The 23,375-nt window shown below is 33.9% G+C and overlaps 2 protein-coding genes across 2 annotated transcripts; both read left to right on the top strand.

Moving 5' to 3' along the window:
- The first annotated feature begins 8,023 nt into the window (after positions 1 to 8,023).
- LOC122312688 (ethylene-responsive transcription factor ESR2-like) lies at positions 8,024 to 9,250 on the top strand. Its single transcript, XM_043127349.1, has one exon. It carries the CDS (start codon positions 8,024 to 8,026, stop codon positions 9,248 to 9,250), a length of 1,227 nt encoding a protein of 408 aa, XP_042983283.1.
- Positions 9,251 to 18,726: 9,476 nt separating this feature from the next.
- Positions 18,727 to 23,172, top strand: LOC122312687. The gene is made up of 4 exons (XM_043127348.1): positions 18,727 to 20,189; positions 20,284 to 20,371; positions 20,597 to 21,145; positions 23,158 to 23,172. Exons 1-4 carry the CDS (start codon positions 18,727 to 18,729, stop codon positions 23,170 to 23,172), a joined length of 2,115 nt encoding a protein of 704 aa, XP_042983282.1.
- The last annotated feature ends 203 nt before the right edge of the window (positions 23,173 to 23,375 follow it).

Raw genomic sequence — 23,375 nt, 5'->3', positions numbered from 1 at the left:
ATCTAGAACCTTTTAGTTATTGCAAAAAACCATATATTCCATATATTTTGAAATGTATACACCACAATATCCTGTTGACAATATGTAACTCTATTTATAGCCTTTACAAATTGGTTAAAAAAAAAAATAGTACTTACCAAGGACTAGAATTTGTTAAGGTCGGCCCGAAATTCCAGACGAAAGGATCAAGTTGGATGCATGGTAGTTAAAAGTATTTATGAGTTTCACCAACAAATTTAGGATATTTATAATTTGGAATTAAACGTAAGACTAAATTGGTACATTGTAATCATAACCTAGTACTTGGAAAAATTATTTAAATTAAAGACTTAAAAAAAAAGAAAAATTCTTCTTGTCATCCTCACACTTCACACACCATACTTATTTTAATTTTTTTTCATTTTTTCTATAATAAATATGTAGATGATAAATAGAATAATTTAATTAGTTTAATAAGAATAAAATGAAATAAAAAATAAAATATAATATTGTAATATATAAAGTGTGTAGTGTAGGATGATGTGTAGCATTTTTTTTAAAAAAAAGGGGGTGGGAATCAAGATGCAGCTCATGTACTGAGAAATGCAGCAGGCATGCATGCAGTAATTGTAAATTTGGAGTAAATATTTGCATCGTCCTCGAGCACCGATCATGAATGATCGATCTCATGCATGATGATCATCATGCAGTATATGAACAGATCGAGTAGTACTGTCAAAATTGTATAAAGGGTAAATGTTTTCGTGGTACGCGCTCAATATAAAGTCATTTATGATTTATCTCTGGTAACTTACATTGCGCGCATGCATTTATAACTAGTGAGAAAAGAATTTTTTTCTTTTTAATATGAATCTTATATTTTATTCACTTTTTTAAAAATAATTATGTAATATTTATACATTTTATGATTGTATGTAAAATTACTTATTATATATAATATTGAAGTTTTGTTATTATTATTTGATTGATTTAATATATATAAATATATCAATCGTATGGTAAGAAAAATATTGATTTGATAAGTTATATTTTATGAAAATGATATCTTTTATTAAAATGAATTGATTCTCGTTACATATATATTTTTTCTTCGTAGCAAATAACTAGGTACGAGTAGTTATTTTCTTGTATTTAAAAATTGATTGTTGTAAAATGATGTAGACCAAATATTTAGAAAGTGATGAGATGAAGAAAGAGATCGATCGACAATATTGGGGTTTGCGGGACATATAGACAAACTCCATGTGACTCATTAACTCTTTTGTTTCCAAACCCTAACCATCTGTAACCCTAAATTATCATTCATTAAAGATGCAACCACATGCATGCCCAACCCCCCCAATATATATGCTATTAATTTGATTACGATAATAAAATTAAGGGAGTGCATGGAACAAACAAGTTCTGAGAGCCACAGGCCAGGAAGACTAGGCCAACGTAATCATTCAGAATGTTAATCATAAGGAGTACTAGAAAGAGGTCCGGACTAGCTAGTTGATGATCATGAATCTGCAACTTCCCAGAAAAATTTCGATGACATTTATAAGCAGCTGATCTTATTATAACAATCTTGCCCAGAATCCAATGGATCCTGTTTTAATAGATCGAGGGCAGCGTACCTGTTTTTTTTGGTGGGGTGGGGTGGGGGGGGGGGAGTAAATTAACCTGTTATTATCACACATGAGATTCTATTAAATTCTTCAATTTCCATGCATGCATCTATCAACCATATGCTTTTACTTCCCCGTCCTTGCTCGTTCGGAAATACCTGAAGGCAGTACTATTTACTGTATAAAGTTAGCTGGAACCTGCAAAGACCTTTCATTTCACCTAAATAATGCTTTGGGCGGGGCGGGGGACAGCCATGCATAAATCATTCTAGCCTTGAATAGTTTTAATGGTTGCTTAATTAATTAGTATTTTAAAATTTGAATTAAAATTATTTTGACTCCTTTAATTTAATTGGCTTCTCACTTTTTTTTTTCCCCTTAAAATGTACCTTCACATGATAAGATATCGGTTTCTTAAAAATGGAGGAAAAAAATAAGGAAAAGGAAAATAATACGCGCACATGAACATCCCTTTATACAATTATGTTTTATATGGGAGACATTTTCTAAAATAACTTAATAAAAGTAACATTACTTTTTTATAAAATAACCTTATTTTAAAACATGAATGTATAAAAGAGTAGTAGAAAGGATTGTGCGTGTATCATTTCTAAAAATTAAATAGTTGTTGAATGAGAGATTGGTCATCGATCATATTATATATACACTATAACAAAAAACATTTTTTGGGACGAAAATTTTCGTTTCAAAATATATAGATTTCATTCCGAAAGATTTTTTGGGACGAAAAAATTTCGTCCCAATATCACCGTCTCAGAAGATATATTGGGACGAAAATCACAATTTTGTCCCAAAATATATCTTTTCGAACGATTTTGAAATTGACCGTTTGATACCGTTCGAACGATGACATTTTTTATCACGGTTAAAATTCGTTCCAGAATGACGTTCGAATGCTTCTCAGTTACCGTTCGATCGTTAATGTATCTTTTGAACGGTTATTAAGATACGTTCCAACGATCAATAGAATTACGTTCGAAGGTTAAAGGAACAGATCGAACGGTGCTGATCAATGTTCGAACGCTATGGTAATGACTTGCGTTTGAACGTTTTTTTGAGCATCTGGTATCGTTCGAACGGTTTGGTCATTAATGTTTGAACGGTACATTATCGTTTGAACGGCCTACCCATTAATGTTCGAACGTAACACCGTCGTTCGAACGGATATTATTTTTATTAAAACCAATAATTATAAAAAAAAACTAAATAGACATCCATAATATTTGAAAAATATAAATTAGGAACTGTTTAATTACTCACAAAAGTTTTATAATAAGTGCGAAAAAATAAATAACCATGAGACTAGCATTGTTCATACATAATTAGATAATGTCATAAGCTAGACGTAAAACACCATCAGTTGGTTGGAGGCCTATACTGTTGCATAAGTTGTTGCATTTGGAGTTGCATATCTCTCTTAAACTCTGCTTTTTCTTCTTCATGTTGTTTGAGGCGCATCTCCATGTCTCATTGTCTCGCCAATTGAGCCTCTAACTCTTATTGTTTTGCAACCAATTCTTCAATTCTGTGATTCGCATTCTCTTGCGCTATAGAGGCAGATCCGGAAGAAGAGGAAGAGGGAGAAGGTTTTACACAGCGACCCATGGAAATCCCTCAAATATCCTGAATAGTCACCCAGAACTTGTGTAAAAATCTCAACATCATTATTTGAAAAATTTTGATCTGACGCAGATTTAGCACGCAGGGCAACCATTTTATCCTTCACATAAGATAAAGTGTTAATATCATCATAAATATTCAAATATATTTATTTAAAATAAATTATAATACTTATATAATTTTCACGGGCATCAGGATGACTCCACTCTCCATTACAATTAGTATGTGATGCAACATATAATTTTGTCAGATCATAATTGGCATCTGAATCTTGCTATAATAAAGATTTGTTAAGATATAAAGTTATTATGATTCATATATTCAGTTAACTATATACAAATAAAAGAATAGCAATACCAATTTCTTAGAGAGACGGTGGAAAGATCTTGAGCCTGCATGATGAGTAATCTTCAATTTTGATCTATTTGTTTTGTTTATAGAACTTCACTCCTACATAAGAATTGAAAATATTAGAAAGCGAAATTAAAAATAGGACGACTGAAATAATTAAATTAATTATACCTTATATGATGGATCCTCAAACATGTCACAAAGTTTTTCCCAATCAGTAGGTTGCACATCTTGAAAAGGATGTTGGCGTGCTTCTTCATTATTCTCAAACTTATTATAATGCTCATGACACCTGTCCACTCTGGACAATTCAAGAGTTATCAATCTTTCAATTAAGGCAGATTGATAACTCTCGAACGGGTCTAAGGCTAATTTTGATGAACAAGTAATATAAGATATGCCAATATTTAACATGTATCAAACAAACAATGCAAGATATGTTAATTAAGTATTTATATTATTAAATAATTAGATAGTTGTTTTATATCTTTCAAAATATTTTATTAATTTTAACTATTTTTATTTTAATTAACATTCTAATTAATAATTATAACTATTTGTATTTTAATTAACATTCTAGTTAATAATTATAATTATTTGTATTGTAATTAACATTGTAATTAATAATTATAACTATTTGTATTGTAATTAACATTCATTTTATTAATTATAATTCGAAATTTATATTTTAATTCAAATTCATTTGATTACTTTTAACTTTTAAGTATTTAAGTATTATTAAATCTAGATTATTTGTATTTTATTTAAAATTCATTTTATTAATTCAAAGATTAAGTATTTTTGTGTTATTAAAACAAAACTATTTGTATTAACCTATAGTTGAACAATTCAACTATTAAATATTTAAGTATTATTAAATCTTAGATGATTTGTAATTTAATTCATTCTCATTTGATTACTTTAATCTTTTAAGTATTTAAGTATTATTAAATGTAGATTATAAATAATTAATTTTTAATTCAATTCCTGCATTTAAAGTGTTAATTATTTTAACACTGACCAACATAACGTTCAAACGGTGCTAGTCACCGTTCGATCTAAGGACATACGTTCGAACGGCACACAAATACCGTTCGAACGGATTAATTCCAGATTACAATCGTCTTCAACTTCCGAAAACCTCAATATTTAAAATTCAAATTACATCAAAAGACAGCAAACTATATGACGAACTCATTATAGCAAACGAACACACTTATATAAAAACTAAAATGAGAATATGTTTAAGGAGAATACCTGATTTGGAGAGATAAACCGGAAAATCCACCCGTACCCAATGCCCAAAACTTAAATACTCTTCACCAAACGGTAAAAACAACCTCTTAATTCGAAAATATAAGAGATTGATAGAAGTTAGTAATATTTGAGGGCTGGATTGAAGAATAATGGCATTGGTTGGAAGAAAATGAGCGTGGGAGCGACTGGAAGTCGACTGGAACGACTGCGAGATTGTGAGGTTCTGTCGTGTAAATATAGAACATTGACATTCGAACAGTTATTTAATAAACGTTCGAACGTTAAATAGATTAGCGGGAAAATTTTCCCCCGCTAATTTTCACGTTTGAATGTGAAAATTGCCGTTCGAACGTTTTCTTATACGTTTGAACGGTTATTTTAAACCGTTCAAACGTCAAATTAAAATGTTGCTTATTGTATTTTTTTTGCACTATACCTTTAAATATAATAACTTGTAAATATACTATAGTTTAGAGACATAGTAATATAACTATATAATATATAATCAAACATATATTATATAGTTTAGCAACATATATAGTATAAAATATCATATTACATCTAGTATTATAGTCAAGTACATATATTAACCTATTATATATAACATATATATGGTATCATAGCATAGGGTTATATGTATCACATGCATATATATATAGTGTTTATTATATTATATTATTATTATAATATTATTTAATAATAGGATATCTACTATTATATATAGTGTCATCTATACTACTAGCAATTAGAGTGTATTATAATGATACAAAAGCTAAAATTGAGCATATATAGTGTCATTTATAGTGCTAGAATAGAGAGTGTCATCTAATTAGCCTATAACTGTAATTTAATATGAAAAATATACTAAACAAGTCATGTAATACATATACTATTAAATATATAGATATTAGTTAATATCACATATAATATATATGTTATATAAATACATGAACATAGTTTCATGTATATAGTAGTCTATATTATATTAATTATACTATATAATATAACTTATACTATATACTATATAATATTCAATAGTATAATATATTTTAATTAAATATAATATAATATATAGTATATATATAAAAAATTATAAATATAATATATAGTATTTAATAATATATAAGTGCATTAAATATATTGCATTTAATATATTTAACAGTTAAAATATATTATAATTGAATTAATTATTATATTTAATATAATTAATACCGAATATTGTATTTAAATAACATTTATTATCATGAAATTTGGATTAATTAGGGAAGGATATTAATTTTCAGTTAATACGTTCGAACGGTATTAACTTACCGTTCGAACGGTACTACATATATAAGGCCATCCCGACGTCATTTTCACGGAAGTTTACGTCTGCATTTCCTCCGTTCTAAGCCTCCAAACCGTCAATCTCCACAGTTGAACGCCGTCTTCGCCGCCGTCAATTAAAACCCTGGTCACCGTTCGACCGCTTCAAATAACGTTTGAACGGTGAATGTGCATTATTCGAACGTTTATAATTTACCGTTCGAACGGTTTGTCAATTTTCCTCTAAAATAATTTTGCCTATCACGCCAATATTACGTTCAAACGGTAACAATTAAACGTTCGAATGGTTAATCATTAACGGTCAAACGGTTAACTTATTTGGGACAAAAAATTTCGTCCCTAAGAATGACGTCGAACGGTCTGGCATTCCGTCATTATTTTGGAATGAAATTCAAATTTCGTTTCAAAATCTCACTTTTTGGGATGATTTCCAATTCGTCCCAAAGCAATTTCGTCCAAAAAAATAATTTTTGATGTAGTGTTATAAACTTATACAAGCAAAATTGTATATTGTTCATAACTTTTTAAGTGAGCCATTTTTCTTTATCATTAAATTGGCTTAGTTTTGGTATCCAGTAATTAAATTAGCTTAATTTGAAGAAAATTATAATTTAAAATTTTATTTTTTCTTTTTTAAGTTTATAATTATCTGGATGAGATATATTTAATAAAAGAAATCCACGTTTGGTTGGGTAGCTAGCTACACAGTATGTAATTCATGTGCCGATTAAAACCTTTTGATATAATTTACTATTATACATAATTAAATACAATGAAAAAAATGACAAATCACGTATTAGTGTGTGGTGTAAGAATGATAAGTAGCAATTCTCAATTTAAAATAATTAACAAATTGATATATCTTCTTTTTTTTTTTTAATCTATTTTTACTAACCTCATTTTTAAGAATACTATATATTAATCAACAATTTATCCAAATTAAATTTCTTAAACACAAAGAGAGATATAAAAGATGAAGAGAGGTAAATAATAATAAAGAAACAGACAGATGAAAAGGGAAAAATAGTAAAGAAATAGAGTAAAATTCATTAAAAAATATATATATATACATTGGTAAATTAAATAGTATTAACCCATGCACATTTATTAGATTATAATAAGTAATGTAGAAGATCAAATAATGGACTTTACATTTTACAGTAGAAAATGCTCTATCATCTACACTAGGTTGGAGCCGGGATTGAATGCAAACCAAATGCATTCTAGCTAAATGATCAAATGCATGGCTTTCGAAAACAATTAATGATAGTGAAAATCATTATAGCCCAGTAAAATATTTTTCTTTTTACAACACTAGTGCAATGATTTGTACTAGGGTTCAATATTTTCCGTATATAGTAATTATAAACTTCGTTTTCAGCATAATTGTTAATTTCTGTTTGGATAATATATATATATATATATAGAAAAATGCTATATATTTATATTTACAAATTTTACTACGTACGTACTTAATCATTAATTTTCCAAAACTTATATTTATATATATATATATAGAAAATTTATATTTATAAATTTTCCAAAACTTTTCAATTAGTTTCTCCATTAATCATGTATTTAATCAATCAAATATGAACTAATTTCCACATCTCGTCGTTTTTTTATTCTTATAATTATTATTTTGTGGGCGTTGGGGGCCCCCGTGATTAATGTAGTTGCTTCTTTATTTCTTAATGCAACTATAAATACACCCGCAGAGGCCTCGATGTAAGGAACTAAGCCCTTTGGTAATATTTTGGGATCGTTGATTCGTTGATCGGATCATTCTCCTTCGGCAACAATTATCTTTCCACAAACGTACGTTCAGTCGTACAGAAATGAAAGACGATTTCGGGCGGCTAAATCGGCTAACCCACTCGCGGGAGCCAAATACCTCTGACCTCCGTAAGAAGTGCACCGCCATTGCGACCGCAGGAAACACCACCACCACCAACAAGAGGTCCTTGAGAGATCAACCCGGTGGCACAATGAGATATCGTGGAGTTCGCAGGAGGCCGTGGGGCCGTTATGCAGCCGAGATTAGAGACCCCAAGTCCAAGGAGCGCCGCTGGCTCGGTACGTTCGACACCGCTGAAGAAGCCGCCTGCGCCTACGACCTCGCCGCTCGAGACCTGCGAGGACTCAAGGCTCGGACCAACTTCTTTTACCCGCCTCCGCCGCCTCCGTCTGCAACCGATACGTTCCTCGCTCCATTTAACTTCACCAGACAATCTCGGCTGCCTGTTAAGATCCCAGAAAACCGTCATCAGTTTGGTGCCGCTTCAGGTTGGTCAGCTTTCTCTAACCCTCGTGATGGTGATCACTTTCCTCGGTCTGCAGCACAGAGTAATAGTTCTCTGAACATGTTGCTCCTTCGTGATTTACTTAGTTCTTCTTTGAACCCATCCTTGGTCTCACCCCCTCAGCCTCAGGGTCTTGATCATGAACAGCTTCCGTACATCAATGGCTCTTCTTCTTCTGCTAGTGCCTTCTCCGACTGTTCTTTGTTGAATCAGTCTAGTAATCCAAATATCTCTCAAACTTTCGTAAGTTCTTCCATGTGTCTTCCACCCATTGACAACAACATGATCAGTCATAACAGTACTGTGGTTTCCAATAGAACAACCGCTCAACAAATTCATGACTTTGAGTTCATTTCCGAAGAGTCCTCAGACTCAGGTCTATTGGAAGAGATTATTCATGAGTTTTTCCCAAAACCATCAACCAAGAAGTGTGAATCTCCAAAAACCCAGACTTGCACCTTTGATTCTCTTCCGCCGCAGATTTCTGACATGTCTATTCCTCAATCATTGGATGAGATGAAAAGGGGGATAAACAACGAGCATCTTGGCTTCTCTTTTGACTACCAGGGGGTTCCACATCAGCTTGAGAATCTAGGCGGGGTCAGAAGCGAGCTTTTTGGCATGACTCAAGCGGTGGAGGTGCCTTTCAGTTACGAGATGCCGGCGGTGAACCTTCACCAGGTTGGTGGGCCGGAATCTATGTTAATGGATGACTTCTTCCAGTACCCTGAACTGTTGAGTGCATTTGCAGCTAGGGTGTAGAATGCTCGAGCTTTTGAGAAAACTGCCTCTGTTCAATGCAAGTAGCTGTACTTTACATGCTTATGAAGCAATCTAGCTAACTCGAAGCTGATCCTAGGGTTTTTGAAAGATCTTAATGTCGGTGTCATGTTATGGTACTTATGTACTTCGTTGGTGAAGATGTTCTATTAATATTTTATAAAATTATATATATTGTTGATTTATGATCGATCGATCCGTCACCATATGTTTGTTTGTCTCTTTTTGTAAAGACTTTTCTCCATCTGGTTTTGATCTTCTCGATCTGTTAAAAGCTGGTTTCTTGGGATTTTGGTTTTTGTTCCCTTCTTTCATCGAAATTGAATACTTCATGATGATGAAGAACAAATTCTTGGTAGCCACCTTTGCGTACGTTGACCTTGTATTCAAAAGGTTTTGTTTGTCTCACTTTTCGGATCTATTTAATATTTGTTTTTTTAATAAACGGTTTCTTTTAAGTATTGGGACATGATCATGATCAAGAATATTAGTGCGATATATATATATACCTTAATTATTTGCATTTTCTTTTTACATATATATTACAACGAGACCTTATTTTGACGAAAATTGATAATTAGAAATTGTAAATACGTAAATATCGTATGATTATTTTAAAAAAATAAATAAATACAAAATTTATATAAAAAAATAATTTTTTTTTAAATTATAATAATGACGTTAACATTATTCTATTGTGACGTGCTGGAAATTTTGCATAAATCATCGTGATCATCAGTACGTACTACGTACTGCATGCTGATCATGATTTTAAACGTGCCACTAAAGTCGCAAATTCTCTGAGGAACAAGTACAAAACACGTTGCTTTTTTACGACGGTTAATTAATCTAGTAGTACTTGATCATTATATACATTCCCATTCAAGCTACATGTACATGATGCATTCACATATATGAGTCTGATAAAATATAATGCTATATATATAAGTAGATAAATGATATTTATAGTTTTAAATTCTATAAGTTCTTAACATTTATTTTAAAAATAGTAAATAAATATAAGACTAGGTAAAGAAATTAATTTTTTAAGAACAATACTAGGATGACTCCCATATGTGCCATCCCAAATATGCCCCCTAATGCAACTGCACTTTTTTTTTTCATTTTTTTCATTTTCTTTCAAACATTTTTTAAACATTTTTAACAATTAAGAAAAAAAAAAATGTATAAATTTACTAATAATCACGAGGATGCATATTTTAGGTGCACATTTGGAAGTCTCTTTTTCATTTTTTAAGGGTGAACTTTTATCTTTTCCAAAAAAGTTCACAGCACTTATTAATAACTGAATTCAATATTACTTATGCTCTCTATATACGTGCGTGTGTGTATATATATGGATATATATAGCAATAAGGAAAGGCTTCGTCGGTACTCATGCTTAATGTTTTGTTTTTTGTTAACATTCCTTCCAAACCACAAATGCACAGATCGAATCATTAATAGAGGTGAATGGGAGCTGATAGAACCAGCAGGCACCAATTGGAACTGGTCGTCAGAGTAATGAACTAGTTGGAACTGGTGGAGAATCGGTTGGGATGCGGTGGGAATTTAAACAAATTGACACTAGTCCGGTTTGGTCCTGGTTAAACCCGGTTCAAACTGATGAACTGACCAATATAATTATATATATTTACGTGAAACAATATCATTTTATAGAAACTGTTTAGAAAAACAATTAAACTGAAGTCTGAAACGACATCATTTCGTTTAATATACCAAATGGTGACGTTTTAGTTTAGGTTTAATCCTCCCCATGCATCTTCTCTTCTTCTTCTTCAATTTTATCTCTCTCTCTCTCTGTCTATTTCTCTGTGTGTGATGGCAGTGGCTCATCTTCTCGAGCCCCTCCAAATCCAACATCCAGCAGTAGCGAGCCCAGACTCCAGCCATCCCTCTCCACCATTTCTAGTTTCAGCAAATGGCGCCATTCTCTCTCTCTCTCTCTCTCTCTCTCTCTCTCTCTCTCTCTCTCTACACCTATTATTTTGTTGATTTTGTTGTGAATCAATCTTGTGAATCAATTCCCTAGAAACTACTAGTAGGATAAATAGTCCCAACTGATAATAATTACGTACCATTATAGTCACCAAAATTGTTTGTGAATAATATTCTTCCTAGTTTGGAAGCCTTCAGTACCTAGCGGTGGCCCCATTTAAATATTTTATTATTGTTTTTTCAATATCAAACTTGTTAGTTGTTATATATAGGGAAAAATAACGTTTTTTCACTAATTTGTTTTTACCAAAAAATATATTGGGACAACATATTTTATCTCTAAAAAACAATTAGCAATAAAATATTTAATTCAATTTTACCAAAAAAGAAAAAAGTACTTGGTTTATAACGGCCAAATCTGCATGATTATCTCACTACAAGAAATTTCGAATTTAGCCACGATTTTCCTTCCCATGACAACCACTGGTGGGGGATAGATGGCTTATGGCACAAAGAATCATCAACGCAATAAAATTAATGAAATGTCACGAGATTCCGTGCGGCAAGCATTAAACCGTGTCAAACAGTTGCCTTCAACGACGAGTTCTCTGTCGTGTTAAAAGGTTTTGCAAATTACCTTTTAGAGCAGTGGCCATTAAACAAAAATTTTTCACACGGTTAGTGTGTTGCTCCTTCGTTTACCACATACACGTCGAGTTGGGACCTGCGATTTTTGGTGGAAGGTTGAATACTCTCAGATTGTCCATACAATCGACGGTGGTTTCCTTGCGCCGCCCCCCTTCGGCGTCCATGAGCTACCCACAGTTGCCGATACGTTCCTCACTACTGCCAGTTGATGCCAGTAATGAGTAGGGCGTTTATGTCTCTTCTTGAAATCGAGCATCTCTCCCTCTCCCCTTGGTAAATCCCTTGCCTATTTCTGACTCTTCTCTGTGTTAAAGTATCTTTGGTGATTGAGCCCGATTTCATCTTCACAATTTTTAATTGTATTTGTTTAGCCCCAAATAGACATAATTAGGCCGAGGTTTCATGCCAAATCGAAAATTAGATTACCTTTTTTTTTTAGCTAGATCTATCCGCATGCTAGAAACGTGTTCGAACAACCCATCATGATCAGCTAATTAATTGTGGTAAATATTCCCTAGTTGTCCTAAATTTCTCAATCTATGTAAACACCTGCTGCGGTAGCCTTCTCGAGGTCTTCACCCTGCGAAGGCCAGTTTTTTCCCTAAATTCCTCATGAATTCCTTGTTACAGACGATGAAAACTTCATTAATTAGCAAATTAATGAAGTTTTTGGAGCTAGAAACATGTATAGATATTGAGATTGGTAGGAGTAGTTGAGACTGATGCATAAACTGGATGAGAAAAAATATTGTCATTGTCTTCCCTTAGATCTATAGGGATGTTGATCCAAATTACCCTGCATGTTTACATTAAGTGCAATAACATGTTTTTTATTACATATACATATATATATTATTATATATACACATATATTTGTGGCTATATGTGTATATGTAATAGGTGGGACAAGTTGGTTCCAACATGGACTATATCTATACAGTTTTCCGGGTGTAATGCCTCAGGTCAGTTTTTTGTGCATGTTTATTTAGCCTAGAAATCTATCACTTCTAATTACTCCACTGAGATCTTAATTGAGAACTTTAATCATAATGCACAGAATGGAAAAATTCAGGTCTAGAACACAATTTTTACCCATTTTGGGTTTTAAATGGGAAACCTTCTTAGATATAGTGGCTTATCTGACTTTTTCCCATGAGTATTTCGGCCAGAAAGAAAACAGTGTAGACCCTTGTTACTCAAAGTTTAAATGTTCGAATAAGTATTTCAGCCCTGTGTAAACCCAACTATGTATTTAATAATATATGTTATGTCAACTACAGAGAATTTGCTAGCTAGGCTGATGGAAAGAATCATTTGTACCATTACTTTTTACTAATTACCAGCAGTATCCCATAGTCAAACGTTTACTGTGCTCCCAGCAACCTGAATAGTCCATTAATTGAGAAAACAGGTAGGCACATATGCCAAACAAGGTTTATAATGCTGTCTAACATCATCTGGGTATGATATTTAGACCACAATAACCTGTTTAATTTATTGCATTTTAGTTGAAAGCTGGTTGTGTAATTTTACAGAGTATCAAGTTCTATATAAAACAGTGCATATTTCTTTGAGTTGGGAGGCAATGAGCCTCCATGTCTTTCCATATTGTGAATTTCCAATTGTGCCACACTTGATGAATCTTGCCTCTTTTCATCCAAATAGTCCCAATCATTCACTCTTTTAATCAAAAGGAAACTGAATTTCCATAGCCTATATTAGGTGAGCTTCCTCATCTCTGCTTTTACATTACGTCCAGCTTCATTGCCAAGCTGGAAAACATGCATGCAGATGAGTTTAATCGAACATTTAGCAACACGACATCTGTAGATGCTCATGAATGTCTGTTGGTCTTGGTAAAAATCATAAGCCTGTGTGATCTTATTGGTATCTACACATGGTATTTGTCAACCATGCATGTTAACTGATGCAGCTGAATTTTGTCTCATTTACCAAGGAACATCCATTCCCCACCATGGCCTGTACATTATCTTTGCTGTAACTTTCAATATTGATAAACCTTATATGCCGTTTGCCAGCCTGTCACCATCATTAATGGCTGTCCATGTATATACATTGATATAATATATATATATATATATTAAATGTTAACTGTAGACTATATACTGTGGTCTTGGCTCGGTGTTTGGCAATATAAGGGTATGACATTGGGTTGTTCGAATATGCACATGATTGTGTATTAATTATGGCCATGTACTAATTATCGATTATAACTGTAAATAACTAGCTTTTTCATGCATGTTTCCTTTATATATTGCATAGAAGTATAACAATATTTATGGTTGTCATCATGTTTGTAATCTCTTCAGATTTTGTTATAGCAAAAATGTCTATGTGCATGCATATGATTGTCTTTGTCATTTTTTTCTTGGGGGATAGTGAAAAAAGGGCGTTGGACTAACTTAATGTGATTCTATCCTATTTATGATAACTCTTTTCCCTATTAACCATGTGGTATGCTACAAATTTTTGGGTTTAAAAATCTGAAAATACAAAGACCTAGTTTTGGTTAGCAAAATATTTTTTTCAACCACTTTATACAGCAGGTAAGCAACACTATGTTAATTTACATAATTCCGAACTCAGTTCTATATTCTCTATCTCATCTGCTTATATTTGATTGTTTGTAATGTACCGGTTTTATGTTATTCTAAAGGTTCTTCAATACTGTCTGATGTACCTTCAGAATTTGAGTGTATTCGACTAACTGTTCTGGTATCATTCATAATTGGCCACAATTTTGTGGGAATTAATGAATTACAGTTGTCCATAGCAATATATGCCTCCTATTATTGCTCCATGAACCACAGTTGTTTATAGATTTTTTACTTAGTAGGCTCCTCTAACATAAAACATTTATGTTAGTGATACGTTTGGTTACTGCTCTCAGTTGGGGTATCCAATTTAATATCGTCATTAGATTGGTCTATGCCAATTATTATCACATTTTTGTTGCATAGTTAAAATGTTATTTGTTCTACACTTTATCATGAATGACCTTTCTGCTGGCCAAGAAAACTGTATCCCACTATCGCTAGCACTGACCACTCTCTTAATTCATCTCCTAATTGAAGTTTTGGATATCACTTACAAAACTGTACATTGCCAAAACTGACGGCTCTTTAACTAATTGCATCTCAGGCATCTGAAAGTAGTTATCATTTTATCCATCTCACTTATAACTTTTTTCGTTACACATGATATTAACCTAAATTCAGCTACAACTGATTGGATTGTTAACTGAGTTTTGACATAGCATGTTGCTGTCTTTCCAACTTGGTCTGCACTCAAATATTCTTGGGTTGTGATTTAATGCCTGAACTTTTTTGGCTTTACAGGGTGTTGCTGTAGCCATTCCTCTTTAAAAACACAACACAACGGTGAGTATCATATCCTGCACCTTTGCTGATTGTTTTTAAAACTAATGTATTGCTGATTTATCTATGCCATATATGCACTCTTTTATTCTCAATTTTTCATTTTTTTGACTATGTTGCATTTCATAAACTAAACCATATATTGTTTATCATCATCAATATGAGCATATTGATACTTTATCAGTCAAGTATCAATATGTGTTTAAACTAAGCAGTGGAAATCATCACTTCAACCATCGACGTTGGATAGTGTGATATCTTGTGGACATGGTTATATTCATTACCTGGGAGTCATGGGTGAAATAAAGGCACTGATTTCTAGTTACAAAGTTATTGAATGTCAAAATTTTTCACTTGGTCAGTCCTAATTGCACAAGTCTGGTTGTGCAATGCAGGATGCTGGTGGGGTTGGTTATATTATCTCTATGGTTGCATAGAGATTTTGTGAATGACTTCCAGGAATTTGTTATTATTTTGTGCTTAGTTTTTAGGTTGAAATGGTAAAATGGTCCCTTACCTTAGTATGCTAGTCCATGTACTTCACATCCAAAGTTCCCCTTCATGAACCAAACTGTCAGAGGTTTATATTTGTCTCCATCAAATATTTAAGTGGCCCTGAAATTATTGCAGAATTTTTAGCCATTTCATCTAGATTTTCTGTTTTGCACTTTGCAGAACTCTATAACTGCTTTTGAATTGCCCAATAAATCATGCTAATAATTCTAGATGTCATCAATATGGCCGAAATCATGTGTTTTTGGTTGACTTATCAAAATTTAGTGTATGTGACGATAATTATGATGAAGTATAGTTCACCTGCAATTTACCCACGATTATTAGTTGATTTAACATTGTTATTAACTTGACTTTTCCATAGTCATACCGTCGATTACACACTGTTGGATATCAACCTATTGCCTATGTCATAGCTATCGCCAGTCCCAATTAAATCATCACCCTATTCTTGGCAGGAATAATATGCTTACCACTAGTCCATTATGGTTGCTGTGTCCTTGGGTGTTATATTTGTAGGAATGGAAGACTGATTTTAACATGCTATACAAGCCTATACAAGGTCTCAATATCTAAATCTGAAACTATGTGAAAACTTAAATCTAAGTTTAAAGCCCCTTGAAGCTGAGATTAATGTATTCTGGTTGACATGTAAACGCACTAGGTGTTGATGTAAGTTTATGAAATGTATATGGGTTGCGTTGCTCATTTGCATATCATCTACAAGGGTCTTTTTATGTGTCTATACAGCCTCCAAAACTATACTTTTTGGTGTTTCTGTTGAACCCTATCACTTCCCAAGCAGTGATAGTCCTGAAATTCAACTATCCATCTGTGAACAAACCCTCTTTTACCACCATTGTGATATCATGGACTTTATGTATTGCCTAGTTAAAAACTTAATTTTGATTACTATAAAACTGGAAAAAAATAGAGATATTAAGTCTATTTTACTGGTATAAACTTTCTATTCAGATTGGGCTTCTCAGAATCTGCAATGAAAACCAATTTCCCTAACTGGTTTTCGATTGTTATTTAATTTGGTTCTCAAAGCACACTTAAGAGCCCCTTGGGAATTATCATCTCTTGTTGAATATTTTAATACGTCTAAATATGGCTGTGAATAAACATTGGTTATTCACTACTTGCACATGCAAGTTGCTTAAAACTTATTAAGCAACTGCATATAGCTTGCCATGATCAATAATATGATGTACACTACAAAGCTAGACTCGGCTTCTCTTAATTGATTTCATGATCTATAGTTATTCATAGATCTACTCTTACTTCTCTTTTAATTGTCATACATATACATACATATTTGTATATATATATGAATGTTATATATATACATGTGGCGTTTGGTAATTACTACACTAAAGGCTATATCTGTTGTATTCATTGACATTCCCGTCTCTCTTTTTCACTACATGAAGAACAAATTTACCTTAGCCCAGTTCACAATAATAGGGAAATAGTGGGCCAAATATTCTAGGTTATATCATCAGCTAAAATGACCCCCTAAATTCATAACTAGACTTCCCAGGTCATATGACACCGCCCTTTCAAACAACCATATCAAATGTCATGATTGTTCAATGATGAAGGTTTATGCCCACATTCAATAACAGTTCATGACAGTTATAAATCCCTATGGACGATTGTCGATCAATCCACGACATTGAAACAACTTATTTCCTTCGATTTATAATGCTTGTTTCCTTCAACTTGTTTCGCAATAAACCATTACAAACTTCCTTTATGTCCACTGTGTAACAAGAATTTCCTCATACCCTTGTTAACTTGTACATTTCCTTCTCACTCAACCAGATGGATAAGGCTTGGATGCATATTGAAGATATATTGCGTTACAGCGATTATGCTGAAGGCGTTAAACACTTCATAGATATGGCGAAGGCTCATGCCCCCGGTAGAGACTGCCTTAGGTGTCCATGTAGGAGATGCCGAAATGGTACTTTCCATCCCATTGCAGTGGTTTAGGATCACTTGTTCATCGTAGGTATTGATCCCTCTTATACGGCATCGATATTCCATGGCGAGGAGGAAACTTTCTCTGATGCCAGAGATTCGGAAGAAGAAGTTCCTCCTGCCTATAACGACAATGACTACATTGATGATGTAGACGAGATGTTAAATGACATCCGTGTGGGGTCCTTTATGGACAATCCTGGTAGAACAGAATTGAATTTGATGGAGGGCCTTCACGACACACCTATGATGATCCAATACACCCCCACCTTCGAAGAGTTGCTAGACAATGCAAGAAAACCACTTTATCCAAGCTGCACAAACTTCTCAAAGCTATCATTCATAGTGAAGTTGCTTCACATAAAGACAGTTGGTGGTTGGACTGTGAAGTCTTTTGGCATGGTTATAAAGCTTTTGCAAGCGGCATTTCCTCATGCACTGTTTCTTGCCTCATACCACGATGCTCGCCGCCTACAGCAGGGTTTGGGTTTTAGTTACACAAAAATACATGCATGCCCAAATGATTGTGCCTTGTTTTGGAAAGAGCATGCTGATAAAGATCACTGCCCTAAATGTAATGCATCTAGGTGGGCCTCAATTCCATCTAACCAACAGAGGATACCCCAAAAGATCTTCCGATATTTTCCTTTGAAGCTGTGGTTGCAAAGGCTATTTATGTCAAAGAAGACTACCCAATCCATGAGATGGCATGCAAAAGAGCGTGTTGTTGATCCTAACTTCATGAGACATCCAGCTGATTCTAGTGTATGGAAAGACTTCGATGACAAACATGCTTTGTTTGCCTAGGATCCTCGTAATGTCAGACTTGGTCTAGCGAGTGATGGGTTCAACCCATTCAATAATATGAGCAAACTGTACAACATTTGGCCAGTACTACTTGTGCCTTACAACTTACCCCCTTGGTTATGCATGAAAGATCCATACGTTATGATGTCATTATTAATCCCTGGACCAAAGGCACCGGGAAATGATATTGACGTGTTCTTGCGTCCCTTAATAGATGAGTTGACTGAATTATGGGAAGAGGGAATTCATACATATGACGCTTACAAGCGAGAATCGTTTCAATTAAGGGCAGCATTACTTTGGACCATTAATGACTTTCCTGCATACGCTAATCTTTCTGGTTGGAGCATGAAGGATAAGTTGGCATGCCTTACATGTACCTCTGAAACAGATTCACTTTGGCTTGTGCATGGCCGGAAATATTGTTATATGGGCCATCGTTGGTGGTTGGTGCGAGATCACAGTTGGAGAAGGAAAAAGTCAGCTTTTAATGGTAAGGAGGAACACCGTCTGCAACCGAATATTTTGGAGGGACAAGCATTAATGGAGCAATTACATGAGGTCTCGAATGTGCAGTTTGGTAAATCATCAAAGAAGAGAAAACGTGCGCCCAATGAACTGAATTGGACCAAGAAGAGTATCTTCTTTGAACTTCCGTACTGGTTAGACTTGGGATTGCGACATAACTTAGACGTCATGCATATTGAGAAAAATATTTGTGATAATGTTTTGGGAACATTGGTGAATATTGAAGGCAAAAGTAAGGACACCGCTGCAGCGCGTAGGGATTTGGAAGATCTTGGACTAAGGAAAGAATTACATTTACAACATGATGGTAATCAAACTTCTATGAGTCTTGCTTGTTACATGTTAAACGTCACTGAGCGAAGGAGTTTTTGTGCCCGCTTATCAGAAGTTAAATTTCTTGATAGCTTTGCCTCAAATATTGCCCGGTGTGTCAACGTTACTGAAGGAAAAATAATGGGAATGAAGAGCCATGATTGTCATATCTTCATGCAATATTTGTTGCCGATTGTTATTGGTGGGTACCTACGACCTGATGTGCGTCGATGTTTATTAGAGTTGAGTTCGTTTTTCAAAGAATTATGTTCACGAGCACTCGACATAACAGTCTTGAAACAGCTTCAAGCTAATATTCCCATCATTCTTTGCAAACTGGAAATGATATTTCCACCTGCATTTTTCGATATCATGGTGCATCTCGCTATTCATCTACCAGATGAGGCTTTGCTAGCAGGACCTGTCCAGTATAGGTGGATGTACCCTTTCGAGAGGTATATGGGTAAGTTCAAACAGTATGTCCGCAACAGAGCCCGTCCAGAAGGCTCAATTACTGAGGCATATTTGCATGTCGAGTGCCTGACATTTTGCTCCATGTACCTTAATGATATCGAGACTAGACATAATCGAGAGGAACGAAACACTGACACAGTTGGGCTGGGCCCCATGGAGCCAAGTTTATCGGTTTTTTCTCAAAAGGTGCGCCCACTAGGGGCAGCAAGAATGGCAAAATTAGATGACTCTCTGTTGGCCAAGGCCACGTGGTACGTCCTTAATAATTGTCTGGAGATTGAGGACTATTTAGAGTAAGTCCTCCCTCGTTGTCCATTTCAGCACTGACTTTTTGTGTATTTGTGATTGGATAATGTTTTAATGTTCTGGTTTTTAACTATGGTGTAGGGATCACCTTAACAAGATGAAAGAAGAGGACCCAAGTAACTTTGAGCGTAGGCACCAAATTCAATTCCCAACATGGTTCAGAACGCGCGTAAGATTTCTCTTTTTCATATACAGGAATATCCCTTTATAATAACTTAAGACTTTCGATAATACCCTTATTGATAGAAACAATGCGTCGATGCTAGATTGCCGAGTTGCATGCAATGAGTCCCCCCACTGTGACCGATGACATATTTGCATTAGCGTGTGGTCCAGATCCACTTGTCGCATCCTATGCCGGCTGTATAATGAATGGAATTCGGTTTCACACCAGCTCGAAGGGATTTGCCGCACCCAAAATAGTGGGGTTGTTGTTCATTGTGAACATCAAGGATTGCCTGTTGACTTTTATGGTGTGTTGCAAGATATCATAGAATTACGCTACATGGGTTGGTGTAAGTGTTTCATGTTTAAATGTGATTGGTGGGGCATTAGTAATACAAGAAGGGGGATACATGTTGGGGACCACTTCACGAGTGTTAATACCAACCGGCAATGGTATAAAGATGAGCCTTTCGCCCTTGCATGCCAAACGTTGCAAGTATTTTACATCAAGGACCCGAATTGGGGGGGAAGCTGGCACGCGGTACACAAGATAACCAATAGGAATGTTTACAATATTCACCAAAAAAACTCAGACTTGCATGAGGATTACATTGATGATGATGATGAGTCTGACACTATTGAAGTAGAAGACGAGAGTGACACTGATGTTAGGCACTATGTATCTGTTAATGAAACTAGCCCGGAGAGGCTCAATCCACTGACCTGCGGCGATTCAGACCAGTTGCCGGTTGATCCGAATACCATGTCACCTGCCCAAGTACACTTCTTCATTTCTTCTCTTTGTTCCTCTCAATTAATATGCACTTTTGGTCAAAAGTTCTAACTGAATCCATGTGAATTTTATTTGAGCTAAAAATAAGTAAATAAAAATAACACTAAAAAATAAATAAAAAAATAGATTATAAAAAATATATTATATTTGTGAGGAAATATTGTCCAATTAAATTATAGTTATAAAAATAAGCATAAACATGATATTAATCAATTAAAAATCACAATTCGTATTTATGCTTATTAACCATTTTTCCATCTAAAACTAATAATAGTGTCACGAAGAATTTAAAATACATTGGTTTTAAATAGCTAAAACATGCAATATTTCAGCTCAATCGCACCCCCCAACTAGCTTTTTGCTAATCCTTAGCAAAATAGTGAAAATTATTTGAGATGAAAATTGCATAAAGCTCGAAATTCAAACAAAAATAATTAAACATGATTCTGAATTCTCACAAAAAATTGATTCGTGACACTCAACACCAGGAATTGTATCCACAAGGAAAGTCTCAATAACTGTTCACATAGAATTGGGGCAAATGTCTCAGAACTCGGATATATGTGTGTGGCTAAACCTCTGTGTGTTCCTCACTAATAAGCATGATTTATCATAGGATTTTTTCAACCTTAAGATTAATCATTATTGATTCTAACTACCTCAAAGCCTAAGGGACTAGCAGTTTTCACGCCAACTCTATTTAAAGGTTGAACACTCAACCCCCAAAGTTTTGGGTAACTGTTTCTAGCCCTTTATTCTGGAAAAATTACATGATTTTTTTTTAATTTCTTTCTTTTTTTTTTTTTTTTCATAAGGCTCGGTAGTCCTGCAGTTTACTTCTCCTGTTTTAAATCAATGAACATTAATGAGGAGCACTACAAGTGTAAGCATGTGCAAAATGTTCTTTCAAAACTTGCCCTTCATTCTATATAAATCATACTAATTCTCATTTTTGTAAATATCGCATCCCGGTGTTTCAAGTCACTCCTCAACTAAATATGATGCATCATAAGTCATGTTCTATGCTTAAGGTTGAAAATAAATATTCACAAAATAGTTCCGCTCAACTACTCCACCAAGATACTCAAATTTCACAAAAATGCCAGAAGTGTGTGTTAATCATTTATGTTTCAATGCACCTCACAATTTTTTTTTTTTACTAACACATTTCAATAGAAAACCCTCCCCCCAACTAAATGTGACATTGTCCTCAATGTTCGGCAATTGAATGTTCGATGATGTATGCTATACAGGCATGAATTGGAGCAAGATAAACACTGTAGAACATATATTGAGACGAAAATGATTAAACAGAGAGGAAAGAATTCACCTGAGATACTCGAGTGCACACAAGGAGTAGATTTCTGTCAAAGTTAAAAGACACAAAAAAAAAAAAAACAAAAGAAAGAAAAACAAAACAAACAAATACAATATATACAATGAGGAATAAAAAATTAATTCTGATAAGAAGGATCCTCCAGAGTACACTACAAAAAAAAGCAAAATTGGCGGCGTTTATATCCGTGGCGTTTGTTTATGCGCCGGTAGATATAAAATTTTACCGACACTTAATATTTCCGCCGGTAAATTATTGAGATTCTCGGCGTTTACATTTTTACGCCGGTAATAATGTATAGGTTTAGCGGCATTTATAACAACGTCGCCAAGATAGCAATTATGCGTCGGGAAATTAGTAGTTTCCTGGCATTTAGATTGTTACGCCGATAATAATATATATTTTTTGTGGCGTTTATACAAACGCCAATATTTTATTAATTATACGCCGTTATATTAACCGTGTTTGCCGGCCTCTTTAATATACCGCCGGTAATAATATATAGCATTAGCGGCGTTTCACAAAACGCCGACAATTGATAAAGTTTATGCCGATAAAGTATTGAGTGTTTTGGAGTTTATTTCGTTTGAGCAAATGTCGGCCATTGATTAATTTTACACTGGTAAATAAGTAGTTTTTCAGCGTTTATATTGTTATGTAGGTAATAATTATATAGCATTAGCGGCGTTTACCAAATGCTGAAAATTGATCAATGAAATGCCGGTAATTGATAAATGCACCGAAGTATTTATTGTGACACCAGTAATAATATATAGCATCAGCGATGAAGGCTATTATAAATTTATTGATAGTAAAATAAATAATAAAAATAATAAAAAAAACTTATTTAAATGATACGAGAATACCCACAAAATCTTA

This window comes from Carya illinoinensis, chromosome 6, assembly GCF_018687715.1.
Source record: "Carya illinoinensis cultivar Pawnee chromosome 6, C.illinoinensisPawnee_v1, whole genome shotgun sequence".
NCBI lineage: Eukaryota > Viridiplantae > Streptophyta > Magnoliopsida > Fagales > Juglandaceae > Carya > Carya illinoinensis.
This window is presented reverse-complemented; position numbering and strand designations above follow the sequence as displayed.

Excerpts from the sequence above, each read along its gene's own strand:
- LOC122312688 (XM_043127349.1), top strand. The coding sequence starts at position 8,024 with ATGAAAGACGATTTCGGGCGGCTAAATCGGCTAACCCACTCGCGGGAG.
- LOC122312687 (XM_043127348.1), top strand. The coding sequence starts at position 18,727 with ATGTCATTATTAATCCCTGGACCAAAGGCACCGGGAAATGATATTGAC. Across the intron at positions 20,190-20,283 it reads GAGATTGAGGACTATTTAGA|GGATCACCTTAACAAGATGA; the intron begins GTAAGTCCTCCC and ends ACTATGGTGTAG. Across the intron at positions 20,372-20,596 it reads CAACATGGTTCAGAACGCGC|CTCGAAGGGATTTGCCGCAC; the intron begins GTAAGATTTCTC and ends GTTTCACACCAG.